The sequence below is a fragment of the Saccopteryx bilineata genome, chromosome 5 (genome assembly GCF_036850765.1).
Source record: "Saccopteryx bilineata isolate mSacBil1 chromosome 5, mSacBil1_pri_phased_curated, whole genome shotgun sequence".
In the NCBI taxonomy this organism is placed as follows: domain Eukaryota; kingdom Metazoa; phylum Chordata; class Mammalia; order Chiroptera; family Emballonuridae; genus Saccopteryx; species Saccopteryx bilineata.
The window spans coordinates 70,944,756-70,960,094 of record NC_089494.1 but is presented as its reverse complement, the minus strand read 5'-3'; the positions used below and the strand labels follow the sequence as shown (position 1 = coordinate 70,960,094).

The window sequence follows — 15,339 nt, the reverse complement described above, 5'->3', positions numbered from 1 at the left end:
CTAGATCTATAAAAATTTCCTGGTTTGTATACAAAGGTCAATGTTTGACCTTCATTGATCCATTTCTATGTAGTTAAAAAAATACAGTATCAAATCTTTCTCCCTCCCCCCAAAATTAGAAGAAATATTTTAAGTTGTGAGTGTGTGAATGTAGTTATGCATATCCTCAAGTATACAAAACACACAAACATCACTTTACTTAGAAAATTATTTTCTTCATACTGTAAACATCTCTTCCTTTACATCTGAACATTTCAAAATAGTCTTTGGTATTATTAGTTATTGTGCTTTGAAATGGAAACAAGGGATTTCTGTGGCAATGGATGCTACAGAAACATTGTAAGATATAAATAAGAAAAATGCATTTGGAATAAGTTACAATTAGCTGCTTTTGCATAATTTTCAAAAACTACAGTGTATGCCTAGTCACAGTTTTATGAGAAAAAAATATCTCCTTTTCAACTCCTTAATTTGAAGGAACACTTAATCATTGTGGCTAAAAATCCATTTTTGAAGTGGATCTGATAGATTGCATGACACTAAGCTTGGATGCTCTCCATTTGCTGAAAGGCACATTTTGAAGAATGGATTATAAAGAAGTTGATCCTAGAATAAAAAGAAACACAACAGACAATAAGTTTCAAGAGTCAGTTAACTGATAAATGCAAAAACTACTTTATGATCTCATAGAAGTTAATGGGAGACCTGCACACCAAATATACATCATTCTTAACTTACCTTTTCTAAGATCAACTATGTCTGATAAAATCTTGTTGGTTTCTGGTATAAACAACACCATTTATGCCACTACAGAAGGTATTACATAAATGAAAAGGTACATAAAGCAAGGTCTCAATCAAGTTTTCAAATAAGATTATATCTATCAGTGACAGGCTCTTTTTTAAAATGCAAGTCATTAAAAAATGTAAGTCATAAAAATCTGTTTTATAGTGTTCTTGTATTGCACAAATCAACTTTCAACTTTTTTTAGTTGAAATTACTAGATTCCAACTAAGCTCTATAATGTTTTTAAAAACAGAAAATAATGTTTATGTCTTTTCTGTTATAGATTCACCAAAAAAAAAAAAAAAAGTAAAACAGGAGGAAAAAATTAAGCACTTTAAGAAAAAAAAATGATTTTCATGTCTCTCTGCCAAGAAAAAAATATGCCTACTACAAGGAGCATTGTAAGAAACTTTAAAAAAAAAAACACGTGCAACAATTATTATTTTAAAATTTTTCCTTATTGATTTCAGAGAGAGGAAGAAGGGAGAAGGAGAGAATGGGGGAGAAAGGGAGAGAGAGAAATAGAGGAACATTGATCAGCTCTGGTGTGTGCCCTGACGGGGGGTCAAACTGGCAGACTCTGTGCTTAGGGATGATGCTCTAACCGAATGAGCCATCCAGCCAGGGCTGGGAAACAATTATTATTAACTCACAGTAGTGTTGGTCTGCATAAACCATGCTTTAACTAATTTCCAATTATTTTGTTCCTAATAGTATTTAACTCATATTCTCTGTTACCTCATGGGTAGACACACAGTAACAAAGTCACAAAAGCTGAGAAATTCTGATGGATAATATTAACACACTGTTTCATGTATTTTCCCAGAGAAGCAATTAGAGCTTTTCAAAATAATAATTACATAAAAGGGTGCATTAATTGCACTGAGGTACCTTTTGGATCTCCCATATCTGTTCTCCAGTGGCAGCTGTCTTGTGACCTTTGTAGGTACACGCCTTCAGCTGAACAGGACCTTGCGCAGCATGGAGACATAATTCCTTCTGGATGTTATGCCGAATTTCATGTTGAGCAGAGTATTCAAAGTACTGTGAAAAAGGGGCTGCTGTTACTGATAAAAGCACCCTATATGCTCAGTTGAAAAATAACAGTCCAATAAAAAGAAATAAGCAACTTACTGAATAATAAAGTCAACAAATTCATACAGTAAAAAATAGCTATCAGAAACATAAGCTGAGTTTTTATGAAAGAGAGTACTATAATCTTTCTCCAGCCTATTGCCAACAGGCAGTTTCTTAGTTAAGAAGTTACTGACTTTCTCCCCACAACAGAAACTGGAAGGTGTCAGGCAGGATGAAGGGAAGTACAGGTACTCCATAGAAAAGGGCCTGGAAAGTCGTAGCAAGTACATTAACTGTCTCTTTCTGGCCACAAATGTTCCTTTTCTTTTATTCATTTCAATTCATGGCATTTATATTTCAACTAGGAACATCTAAAAGAGATAAATTTCATGCCTCAGTTTCCTTGCCTGTAAGATGGGTAATTTAACAGCTCCTACCCCTTGGAGTTATAAAGAGAAATGGGTTACTACAAGAAAACCACACAATAAATGTTGTTCATGGTAGGCATTCAGTACATTTTTAGCTACTGATACTATTATTGATGCTTCTCTCTCCCCATATGTCCAAGTAATTAGTCCATTAGTCCTACTGAGTTTTCTTTACAGATGTTACCATCCCACCCACCCTTCCTTTCATATTCTCACCTTGTTCAGGCACTCAAAATCTCTACCGCAACACCTCCAGTTATCTCCAATTTCTGCTACTACAATTCACTCTGCTGCCTTAGTAAATGGAAACTCACTCTGCTTCAATTCACTGTTAGACTTTCATAACATTTATTTGATCCCCTACCTCTGCAGCTGAAGTGAGTCACTGCTGTGGCTAAGATAAACTCCACACTCCCTAATTGGTACATACAACTTCCATTTCAATCTTTTAGCAACCATTCCCCCAATTATAGCCTATGCTTTTTCACAGTTATACCCATGCAGAACATGTGTTTCCCTAACTCGAAGACGTTGCTTTATTGTGCTATGTGTGGAATAACCTTCTGGATCCTTCTCTGCTTAGCTAACACTTTTCTATTCTTCAAAAGGCCAATTCAATATTACCTTCCTTTTTTTAGTTTTCCTTGAAGTTGTCCTACAGCACAAAATTACACTCTTTTTAGGGTTCACATAGTCCATCAGAGATAACTTTCTCTATACTTTCTTGGAATTCTGTGTATAGCTAGCTGGCTTTACCACAGACCAAAGACAAGCAGTGTAACTACTAATAATATTCATTATAAATCAAAGATTTCATAATGTTGACATAAGAAAGATAAAATAACTGAACATAATTGATTTTCAGTAATTAAAATAATCTTAGCACTATTATATTTTCGGTCCTTATTCTGTCTTAGACAGGGACTGTTCCAAGCCCCTTAAGGGCATTATAGTAGACACTTCAAACATTAGCTGAATCCACCTTAAGTTCCCTTCATTTTAGTCTCATGCTTAATTTACCTCCTCCCACAAATACAATGCCAGTCATTTTTATAACTGATAGCTCCTCAGATGGAGACACTGACAGAAAATGGGTTTAAAGCACAGAAACAGCATTCTGGCTATACTTCATTAAGAAAAGTAAATCTTGCCTCACCAGATGGTGGTGCAATGGATAGAGCATTGACCCAGGACACTGAGGACTCAGGTTCAAAACCTCGAGGTTGCTGGCTTGAGCATGGGGTTGCTGGCTTGATCGTGGGATCATGGACATGACCTCATGGTCACTGGCTTGAGCCCAAAGGTGGCTAGCTAGAAGCCCAAGATTACTGGCTTGAGCAAAGGGTCACTGGCTCAGCTGGAGACCCCCATCAAGGTACATATGAGAAAGCAATCAGCCCTGGATGGTTGGCTCAGTGGTAGAGCATTGGCCTGGTGTGTGGAAGTCCTGGGTTTGATTCCCGGTCAGGGCACACAGAAGCGACCATCTGCTTCTCCCCCTTTTCCCCCTCTTTCTTTCTCTATCTCTCTCTCTCTTTTCCTCTTGCACCCATGGCTCAAATTGTTTGAGCAAAGGTGTCCCCAAGTGCTGAGAATGGCTCCATGGCCTTGCCTCAGGCACTAAAATAGCTCAGTTGCCAGGCAATGGAGCAGTGGCCCAGACAAGCAAAGCATCACCACCTAATGGGCTTTCTGGGTGACAGAAGCCATACAAGGGCTTTGAGCAAGACAATAATATTTTCTGGTTTATATGTAAGAAGGTAACTCTGGCTTCTATCACTCTAACCACAGCCATTGATTTCAATTTGGTTTACTTCCTTTAAATTTATTTTCAATCAGGCCTTGATTTTAAACTACTTTGTGAATTTTAGTTTCTAGTGCTAAATGCTTTTAAGATATTATCTAACTTAACCATTTCCTCATGCTCCTTTTTACTGTTTTACCGGATAATGACTTTTTTCTACAATTTTTTTATTTATAGATTTTAGTGAGAGAGAGAGAGAGACAGGAACATCAATCTGTTCCTGTATGTGCCCTGACCAGAAATCAAACCGGCAGCCTTTGCACATCAGAAAAATGCTCTAATCAACCGAGCTATCCAGCCAGGGCAATGATATTTTTATAACATAAAACTTCATTGTAACCGTATTTGTAAATGCCAAGTAAAAATAATTATTTTGATAATGTAACTAAATTGACAAACTGTGCAAAGCAGTGTAAGTCAATATGGTTTTTTAACAAAATGTTTTGCGTCTTCCTCTTTTTTTTTTGACAGAGACAGAGAAACAGACAGGACAGACAGATAGAAAAGGAGAAACAGAGGAAACTCTAAGAGACCTCTGTGACAACATCAAGATAATCAACAGCTGCATCATAGAGGTTCCTGAAGGAGAAGAGAAAGAACAAAGGTCAGAGAACCTGTTTGAAGAAATCAGAGCTGAAATTTCCCTAAATTGATAAAGAAAAAAGTCACACAATTTCAAGAAGCACAGAGAGTCCCATTAAAGAGGAACACAAAGAGGCCTACACCAAGATACATCATAATTAAAATGCGAAGTTAAGAGACAAAGAAAAAATACTAAAAGCTGCAAGAAAAAAGCAGTTAATTACCTACAGAGAAGCCCCCATAAAAATGACATCTGACTTCCCAACAGAAACACTTGAGGCCAGAAGGGACTGGCAAGAAATATTCAAAGTGATGCAAAATAAGAACCTACAACCAAGACTACTTTATCCAGCAAGGCTATCATTTAAAATTGAAGGAGAAATAAAAAACTTCCCAGTCAAAAAAAAGACTCAAGAAACTTCTAACAACCAAACCAATTTAACATTTCTGCAAGAAATGTTAAGGGTCCTGCTATAAAAAGATCAAAGAAAAAAATCAAGAGAAAGAAGACTGTAGATTTAAAGAATAAAATGGTAATGAATAAGTCCATATCAATAATAACATTAAACATTAAATGTAAATGGATTAAATGCTCCAATCAAAAGACATAGGGTAGGTGCATGGATAAGAAAACAGGACCCGTACTTATGCTGTTTACAGGAGAACTATCTCAGAACAAAAGATACATATAGACTGAAAGTGAAGGGATGGAAAAAAGAATTTCACGCAAATAAAAATAAAAAAAAAATGCTGGGCTAGCAATACTTATATATGACAAAATAGCCTGTAAAACAAAGGCTATTGTAAGGGATAAGGAAGGTCACTACATAATGATAAAGGGAGCAATCCAACAAGAGGATATAACCATTGTAAATATTTATGTGTCAAATATAGGAACACCTAAATATATAAAACAGATTTTGATGGACATAAAGGACAACATTGACAGCAATGCTATAATAGTAGGGGATTTTAATGGATAGATCCTCCAGACAGAAAATTAACAAAGAAACAGCAGCCTTAAATGACAACACTACATCAACTGGATGTAACTGATACCTTCAGAACCTTTTACCCCAAAGCAGCAGAATATATATTCTTTTCAAGTGCTCATGATACATTTTCTAGGATAGACTGCATTAGGACACAAAACAAGTCTAAATAAATTTAAGAAGATTGAAATCATATCAAGCATCTTCTCTGATCAGAATGGCATGAAACTAGAAGTCAACTACAATAAAAAAACTGAAAAATATTCAAACACTTGGGGGCTAAATAGCATGTTATTAAATAACAAATATGTTAACAATGAGATCAAGGAAGAAATAAAAAATTTCCTTAAAACAAATGAAAATGAACAAACAATAACCCAAAAATCTATGGGATACAGCAAATGCAGTCCTGAGAGTGAAGCTTATAGGCTTACAGGCATATCTTAAGAAGAAAAAGCTCAAATAAACAACTTAACCCTGCATCTAAAAGAACTAGAAAAAGCACAACAAAAAAGCCCAGAGGGAGTAGAAAGAAGGAAATAATAAAGTCAGATCAGAAATAATAGAGGCTAAAAAAATACAAAAGATCAATGAAACTAAGAGCTGGTTCTTTGAAAAGGTAAATAACATTGACAAACCTTTAACCAGACTCATCAAGAAGAAAAGAGAGAGGACTCAAATAAATAAAATCAGAAAGTAGAGAAGTAACAACTGACAACACAAAAATACAAAGGACTGTAAGAAAATACTATGAAGATCTATATGCCAAAAAATGGACAACCTAAGCAAAATAGATAAATTCCTAGGAACATACAATATTCTAAAACTCAATTTGGAAAAATCAGAAAACCTAAACAGAATGATTACAACATGAAATTGAAACAGTTATTGCAAAACTCCCAGCAAACAAAAGTCCTGGACTGGATGGTTTCACAGGTGAATTTTACCAAACATTCAAAGAAGACCTAACACCTATCCTTCTCAAGCTATTGCATAAAATTCAAGAGGAGGGAAGACTTCCAAGCTTATTTTATGAAGCAAGAATTGTCCTAATTCCAAAACCAGGTAAAGACACTACAAAGAAAGAAAACTACAGGCCAATATCCCCGATGAACACAAATGCTAAAATTTTCAACAAAATATTAGCAAACTGGATCCAGCAATACATTAAAAAGATCATACATTTTGATCGAGTGGGGTTTATTCCAGGGAGGCAAGGCTGGTACAATATTCACAAATCAATAAATGTAATTCATCATATAAACAAAATGAAGGGTAAAAATCATATGATTATATCAACAGATGCAGAAAAAAGCATTTGATAAAATCCAGCACCCATTTATAATCAAAACTGAGTAGAGTGAGAATACAGAGAACATACCTCAACATAATAATGGCTATATATGACAAACCAACAGCCAACATCATACTTAATACGCAAAAATTAAAAGCAATCTCCTTAAAATCAAACAGGGTTGAAATAGACAGGGTTGCCCTCTTTCACCACTCTTATTCAACATAGTTCTTGAAGTCCTAGCTACAGCAATATGACAAGAAGAAGAAATAAAAGGTACTCAAATCAGAAAAGAAGTAATACTATCAGTATTTGCTGAAGCCATGATACTGTACATAGAAAACCCCAGAGTCTCAGCCAAAAAACTACTAGACCTGATAAATGAATTTAGCAAGGTGGCAGGATATAAAATTAATATTCAGAGATCAATGCCACTTTTATACACCAACAATAAACTGTCAGAAAGCAAAATTAAGGAAACTATTCCCTTCACTACTGCAACAACAAAAAAATAAAGTTTCTAAGTATAAATTTAACCAAGGAGGTAAAAGACTTGTACGCATAAAATTATAAGACATTTAAAAAAGAAATCAAGGAAGATACAAACAGGTGGAAGCATACACCATGTTCATGGACAGGAAGAATAAACATCATTAAAATGTCTATACTAGCCTGAACAGGTGCTGGTTCAGTGGAAGGAGCATCACACTGGGATGCAAAGGACCAAGGTTTGAACCTTCAAGGTCTCCAGCTTGAGCATGAGCTCATCAGCTTGAGAGCAGGGTCGCTGGCTTAAGTGTGGCATCATAAACATTCCCCCATGTTCACTGGCTTGGGCCTAAAGGTCACTGGCTTGAAGCTCAAGGTCGCTTGCCTGATCCCAAGGTCACTGGCTTGAGCAAGGGGTCTCTCTCTGTGCTGTAGCCCCCTGGTCAAGGCATATATGAGAAAGCAATCAATGAATAAGGAGCTAGAATGAAGAATCGATGCTTCTCATCTCTCTCCCTTCCTCTCTGTCCTTATTTGTCTCTCTCTCTCTGTCACACACACAAAAAAAATGTCTATACTACCCAAAGCAATATATAGACTCAATACAATTCCTATTAAAATACTAATGGCATACTTTAAAGATATAGAACAAATATTCTAAAAATCTATATAGAACCAAAAAAGAACCAAAATAGCCTCAGCAATCTTGAAAATGAAGAATAAAGTGGGAAGTATCACACTTCCTGATATCAAGTTATACTACAAGGCCATTGTAATCAAAACAGCTTGGTACTGGCATAAAAATGGGTACAAAGATCAATGGAACAGAACCGAGAACCCAGAAATAAACCCATGCCTTTATGGCCAATTGATATTTGACAAAGAAGGCAACAGTATACAATGGAGTAAAGACAGTCTCTTTAATAAATGGTTTTGGAAAATGGACAGGTACATGCAAAAAGATGAAACTAGACCACCAACTCACACCATTCACAAAAATAAACTTAAAGTGGATAAAAGACTTAATTGTAAGTCACAAAATCATAAACATTTTGGATGAAAACAGGCAGTAAACTCTCCAATATCTCTCGTAGCAGTATTTTTGCAGATATATTTCCACAAACAGATGGAATAAAGGACAAAATAAACAAATGGGACTATATCAAATTAAAAGGCTTTTGCACAGCAAAAAACACCATTAATAAAATAAAAAGATGGCCCACACAATGGAAAAACAATTTGCCAACACATCTGATAAGAGCTGATAACCAAAATTTATAAAGAACTTCTTAAACTCAACACCAGAAAGGTAAATAATCCAATTAAGAAATGGGCAAAGGAACTGAATAGACACTTTTCCAAAGAGGACGTACAGATGGCTATTAGGCAGATGAGAAAATGTTCAATATCATTAAACATCAGAAAATGCAAATTAAAACTGCAATGAGATACCACTTCACACCTGTCGGAATGGTGCTCATTAACAAATCAACACACAAGTGTTGGCAAGGGGGTGGACAAAAGGGAACCTTCCTGCACTGCTGGTGGGAATTCAGACTTGTGCAGCCACTGTGGAAAACAGTTTGGAGATTCCTCAAAAAATTAAAAATGGAACTGCTTTTTGACCTAGCTATCCCATTTTTAAGAATATATCCAAGAATCCCAAAACACTGATTCAAAAGAAGATATGCATCTCTATGTTTATTGCAGCATTGTTTACAATAGCCAAGATCTAGAAACAGCCCAAGTGTCCATCAGTGGACAAGTGGATTAAAAAGCTGTGCTACATATACACAATGGAATACTATGCAGCATTGAAAAAGGAAATCTCATCTTTTGTGATAGCATAGATGGACCTGGAGATTAGTATGCTAAGTGAAATAAGCCAGGCACAGAAAGACAAATATCATATGATCTCACTTATGTGTGGAATCTAATGAACAAAGTGAACTGATTAATGGAATAGAGGCAGAGATTGGGTCAAGAGGAGCAGAGAGACAGCTGTCAGAGGGAAGCAGGATGAGTTGTCAAGATCAGAGAAGTTAAGGGGTTAGTGAAATTATATATACCTAACACATACATACAGATAACAGGACAGAAAATTACAGAGACAAGGAGGGGAGGGAATTAGGGGGAGGCGGACAAAGGGGTATTATAGGGGGAACATGGTTGGAGGTGTGAGGGGGTTATATTGAGTAGGACACTTGAATCCATGTTAACTCAATAAATTTAAAAATTTAATAAAAAAAGGGGGGGAGGATGTGAACAGACACTTCTCCCAATAAGACATACTAATGGCCAACAGATACATGAAAAGCTGCTCATCTTCACTAGCTATTTGAGAACTGGAAATCAGAACTACAAAGAGATACCAATTCACACCTGTTAGATTGGTTATTATCATCAAGACAGGTGATAACAAGTATTGGAAAGGCTGTGAGGAAAAGGGAACCCTCAATCACTGTTGGTGGAAATGCAAACTGGCACAATCATTATGGAAGAAAGTATGGTGGTTCCTCAAAAAATTAAGAATAGAAAAGACCATATGACATAGCAATCCCTCTACTGGGTATCTACCTCAAAACTCAATAATATTTGTAATGTAAAGACACATGCACCCTCATGTTCATCGCAGCATTATTCACAGTGGCCAAGACATGGAAACAACCAATGTGTGCTTTGCTAGAGGACTGGATAAAAAAGAAGTGGTCCATATATACAATGAAATACTACTCAGCCATAAATAATGATGATATATTGCCGTTAACAACATGGATGGACCTTGAGAACATTATACTGAATAAAATAAGTAAATTAAAAAAGAAAAGCTAAGAACTATATAATTTCACAAATAGCTGGGATATAAAACTAAGAATCATAGCCACAGATAAAAGTGAAGTGGTTACCAGGGGGAGGGGGATGTGGTGGAGAAGGTGGTGGGAAGGGACTAAAGAGGGACAAATATACCCTGATGGAAAATGATTTGACTTTGGGTGATGGGTACACAACATATCAACAGCTTAAATGCTATAGAGATGTTTACCTGAAACCTATGTCCTCCTATTGATCAATGTCACTCTGTTAAATTTAATTTTCTAAATAAAATGTAAAAAAAAATACAGAAAAATATGCCTATACATGTTTACAAATACACACACATATATACATATATGTATGTATGTGTATCTCCATCCCTTTTCAGAATTACACATTAACCATCCAACAATAACTTCTTCTCAATAGCTATGGGTTTTGGGCATCTGAATTATCTGCCCTCAGTAGATTGATTGGTTTGGATGAACAGGTAGTAGAAATAGATTAAGATGAGGCTAACGAGTAGGAAAAAACATGAAAAAATATGGATCAGGAACTGACCCTTTCTTCTTAAAACTGACATCATCAAAGTCCCATTCTGTTAAAATAGGACATTGTGAGTATTTAATATTGTGAAAATCCTCCATATACATCTTGGACTCCATAAGAAAATACCTTTAATTCCCAGGGAAAAAAAAGACATATTATCTCCTCTCTTTCATACATCTTTCTTCACAGTCTTCTTGTTCCATTTTCATTCCCACTAGCCACCTAGGTAACTCCTATGCACCATTCAAAAAATGTTTTCCAATGTCATGTTTCCTCCCAAAAATGTTTGGCCACCCAGTCTATTTCAGATGCCCTTCTCCATGCCCCCAGAGCACTATGAACACTTTATCCCAGACCTTATTATTCTGACTGTAACCACTGGTTTTGAAATACCAATTTCCTTGAAGGAGTTAGAATCTAAGTTGCCTGAACCTAGCAGAGTATCTGATGTGCAGGGTCACTCCATGATTTTGTTGAACTAACAAATGAAAGAGTATTTCAGGAGTTCACTTGTAAAAGGCAAGGAAAAAAAGATAACAAACTCAATATTAATTTACTATGTTCTCTACCCATAATAGGCTAAATAGTGACATTTGATATTTGATTCTAAATTGGTAAAAACAGTCAAAAAATGTTAACAAGCAGAAATGTCATCAACCAAAGAGAATCAAGAATAAACTTTTTTTAGAATATTTATTGTGGCCCACAAAAAATAACTTATAATGTTACTTTTTTGGTATTAACATGATGCAATTTGCTTATGAATCCAGTTAAATATAGTCTTTATATATAATTTTACAAAATCACCATGCCATTAGTCACACAATATAAAAATACCACATAAAAGATCCCATTTTTTTTATTCCAAAGGCATTATTCTATTGTTTTTCTCATTTGCTTTTCTAATGAATGGGTAAGCAACTTCAAATTGTTTTCAGAGCCAGAATGAGTATCAAAATAAAGCACTACAATTTCAATATAAATTGCCAACCTTAATCTAAAAAAAAATTCTCACACCAGTTTACCTGAATATAAAATTGATTCAGGGCTCCTGAAAAGTATGTGACAACTTAGTAGTGTTTGTAAATACCAAAGAGGAAGAAGGGTTTTCAATGCCGCGCTCACCTGGTTGCCCCCAAGTCCATGGCACGTGTACATAATTAACGGCTTGCCTCCTTGATTATTTTCTCCAACATCCAGACATAAAGGCTGACCAAAGCTTTTAATCTAAAGGAAAAATTTCAAGTTATAAAATTTGTTTTTTTAAATCTATGTGGTTTATACATTTCTTCAATTGATTTCAAGAAGTAGTATAAATAATAATAGTATAAAATCTCAAAAGCAAACAACCAGAAAGTATTTCAACAATTTTACCCAAACCACATAAATATTGGTGGCAAGGAATATCCCAAGTGAAAAGGAGCAGGAAAATACTCACATATCCAGATATAACAGGATTAAGGTCTGGCACATATACTTCTGGATAAATGTTGTTCAGATACCATGTAAAGTTTTTACATTGAAGGCGGTGCTTTATTTCAAATCTTTTTGAAAGATCACCAAATGATTTCTGGAGAAAGATGATAGCGAAGAGAAGGCTTAAAACAGCACTGGTGAAGTACTTCAAATGCTACTATTAGTAGGTATTTTTAGGTCTCAAAAAAAATGCCTGGGATAAATGCAAGATGAAATTTAACTGCATTCACCATTCATTCTGGCTTCAAAGAAAATCAAGTACCACTGTCATCATGATGACAAAGTGCTATTTTGTTTTTCCTTTCACCACAAACTTACCCCACGGGACAAAAATCTCTAGCAAAATGTAATGAGCAGAGAAATGGTACTGGAAACATTCAAAATTGATCCCAAGAATGATCTGTAAATTGAAGTGTGAGAAAGCAGATAGAGAGAAAGTGCCAACACATTATGTAATTTATATCTTTTCTCTCATCAAGACTGCAAAAACAACCCGGTTGGGAAGAATTTTTTCTAGTTTTATGGGTGTAGCTTACTCCTAACAATATCTGTAATGATATCCTAGCAACCATGCATTGATAGAAAAAGTTTCTAATCAATTGCATTTTATATTCCTTTATTTTAAGGGAATAAGATAACAACTTTTTTTTTTTAAAAAAAGGCACTATTAAACTAAAAAGGAATTTTATCCCTTGGAAAATTTTTAAAGAAAATTATATTAAATATTTAGTATCTAAATATATGAATAGGTAAATTCTCAACTTGTCAGCTCAACTACAGAAAATATGTTCCCTGCCAACTTCAAAGTCTTGAACCCAGGTGTTTAAGCAAAAGGTATAAACCTCCATAAAGGACTTTTGGCTAGGTATGCATTTTACAACATAGATCAATTTGCCCTGTGGTAAAAAACAGGGGTTTGCTTGCTGACTCGCCTCTTTGTGGGTAACAACATAAGCTGTATTTAGCGCCCACTTGCCTGCTTAGGCAAGCGCCCTTGTGCAGTATACAATCTGCCCAATTTGTCCTGGTGGCCTTGGGTAAAAAGAGGGCAATCTAAGCCAGCTGTGCTCTGACTGCATTCTACCGACATGTTTACAAGGCTACACTGGAGGCCAAAGGAAAGGTGAAAAGAGGTAACTGGATCTTTATGACATCAACATGTTGATGCCCTTTAAACCCAATATACCACCACCTCCCCACAAATCAACACTGTCTCTTATGCAGAGTTGGGTGCCATTTACCGAGGCATGTTCTTATATTGTCTAGCTCATTTACTACGATTAATATTAAAGCTATTGGGACTTAGTTCTCATGTATTAGGCACCACAATTCTGCCGACCTTTATCTACGACCGGTCATAACAACACTGCCATACATTTGTTAGCACTTATTTCTTTATTTCATAGCTACTCTGGGAGGAAGGCAAGTATTTCCTCTCTTAAGACAAGGAAGGACAGAGAAGTGAACCTGTTGAGCATACATCCTATATCCAGCAAACCTCTCAGCCACCTTATAAGGAAGTGTCATCCCCAATTTACAATCTCAAAGGGGCTGTGCCATGGTGGGCCCTGAGTGTGCAGCGGAGCAAGAACTTGAGGGGCAGGCCTGATACTCTTGGTTTAGTCTTCCCCTACATTCTGACATTATTTCTATCTCCAGTTTAAAGAGCCACTTAGTACCGTGATTTAGGTGTTAACCACATCACCTAAGACCAGTTATAAAGCTCGACCTCATCTTATTTTCTTTGAGAAAAAATATTGAACCAAGGCATTTACAAAACTTCCAATATTAAAAAAGATACCATCAAAGTAAAATGCCTACATTTTTTAAAAGTAATTTACTCAATTAAAAAAAATTAAACTGGTATCATAAATTATATATATATTTTAAGAGTGAAAAAAGCCAGCTTCAAAATAGCTTTTAAAAGTATTTTGTACTTGAGTTTACTCAAAGAAGTAAAAGAACTCGGGAGTGGATTTTTATTGTGATTTACTCACTTAGCTCTGACTTACCTGTTTAACGATTTTTGCTGCATCTGTGTTTCTCCTATAAAATATTTCCTTGTATTCATCCATCCAGACTTCTGCAAGGCGAACTTGGTTGCGAGCAATCACCTGAGTGCCTTTTGGAAAGGTATGAGGGCTTTTGCTGCGAAAAACATGTCCAACAACAGAGCAAGGCATAATCTCCAACTGCCCACCACATTGCCATACCTGATAATTAATGATATTTGTTTAAATTTACAGTATTTTAGGAAAATCAAAGTGTTGCTTGTAAGTTCATCTTTAAAATATTAATAAAAGCAAAAAATAAAAAAGAGGTTCATCATAACTTCACAGATAGTCTCTGCCCCGTCATTTCAACTTGTTCTTAACTATAAAAAAAATGTTATTAAGTAGTATAAACACTAAAGTAAACAAATGCATATTTTTAGAAATTTAACAATTTCAGAACCTTCATTAAAATTAATCCCAAAATTTTCTTTTTGTAGACAATTATGCAAGTTCTCTAAAAGAAGACTAAAAGATCTTCTGCATTTAACTTCTGTCTTCTTATACAACTTATATGGTTACTTCACTTGAAGTCTCTCTTCTGTGGGATGAGCTAGTAGTCATGCAATAACTGAACCCACACTCTGTTTATCCTTTGATTACTCAATTTTTAGTCCAAAAAAAACCAAACAATTTCAGATAGTCATATACTAAAGTAAAATCTACTGAACTTATAGTTGCTCATTTAAAAAAACCTCAAACATATTTAAAGATTGTAAAAAAAAAAACTTCTTTGCATTAATTCTAAATAAAATGGCAAGTCATTAAATCAATACCTATTCACTTATATCTTGATGATAAGTTCTGTCATAAATAGTTAATTACTAAGCAAAAAATCTAAAAGAAAGCCATGCTTAATAGTATGTGGTAGTATTAAGGCAAGTGATCATATTCTTTCTCTCTCTTTTTTTTCTTTTTTAAACAAATGAGAAAGCTCAGTGATATGTTTAATTCAATAAACTGTGCTTGAGGTCTAACATGTGTTAGGGGTTGGGTA

At 35.2% G+C, this 15,339-nt stretch overlaps 1 protein-coding gene across 4 annotated transcripts in view; it reads right to left on the bottom strand.

Annotated features, from left to right (window-relative positions):
• Positions 1-466: 466 nt before the first annotated feature.
• The window catches only part of GALNT3 (polypeptide N-acetylgalactosaminyltransferase 3), a 56,653-nt gene continuing 41,780 nt past the window's right edge, over positions 467-15,339 (bottom strand). For all 4 annotated transcript variants that reach the window (XM_066279989.1, XM_066279990.1, XM_066279988.1 and 1 more), the window contains 5 exons: positions 14,304-14,504; positions 12,254-12,385; positions 11,941-12,042; positions 1,678-1,830; positions 467-606 (listed from right to left, as the gene is read on the bottom strand). In XM_066279989.1, coding sequence (XP_066136086.1) covers positions 484-606; positions 1,678-1,830; positions 11,941-12,042; positions 12,254-12,385; positions 14,304-14,504 — 711 coding nt within the window. In that variant the 3' untranslated portion in view covers positions 467-483. The remainder of the gene's footprint in view (positions 607-1,677; positions 1,831-11,940; positions 12,043-12,253; positions 12,386-14,303; positions 14,505-15,339) is intronic.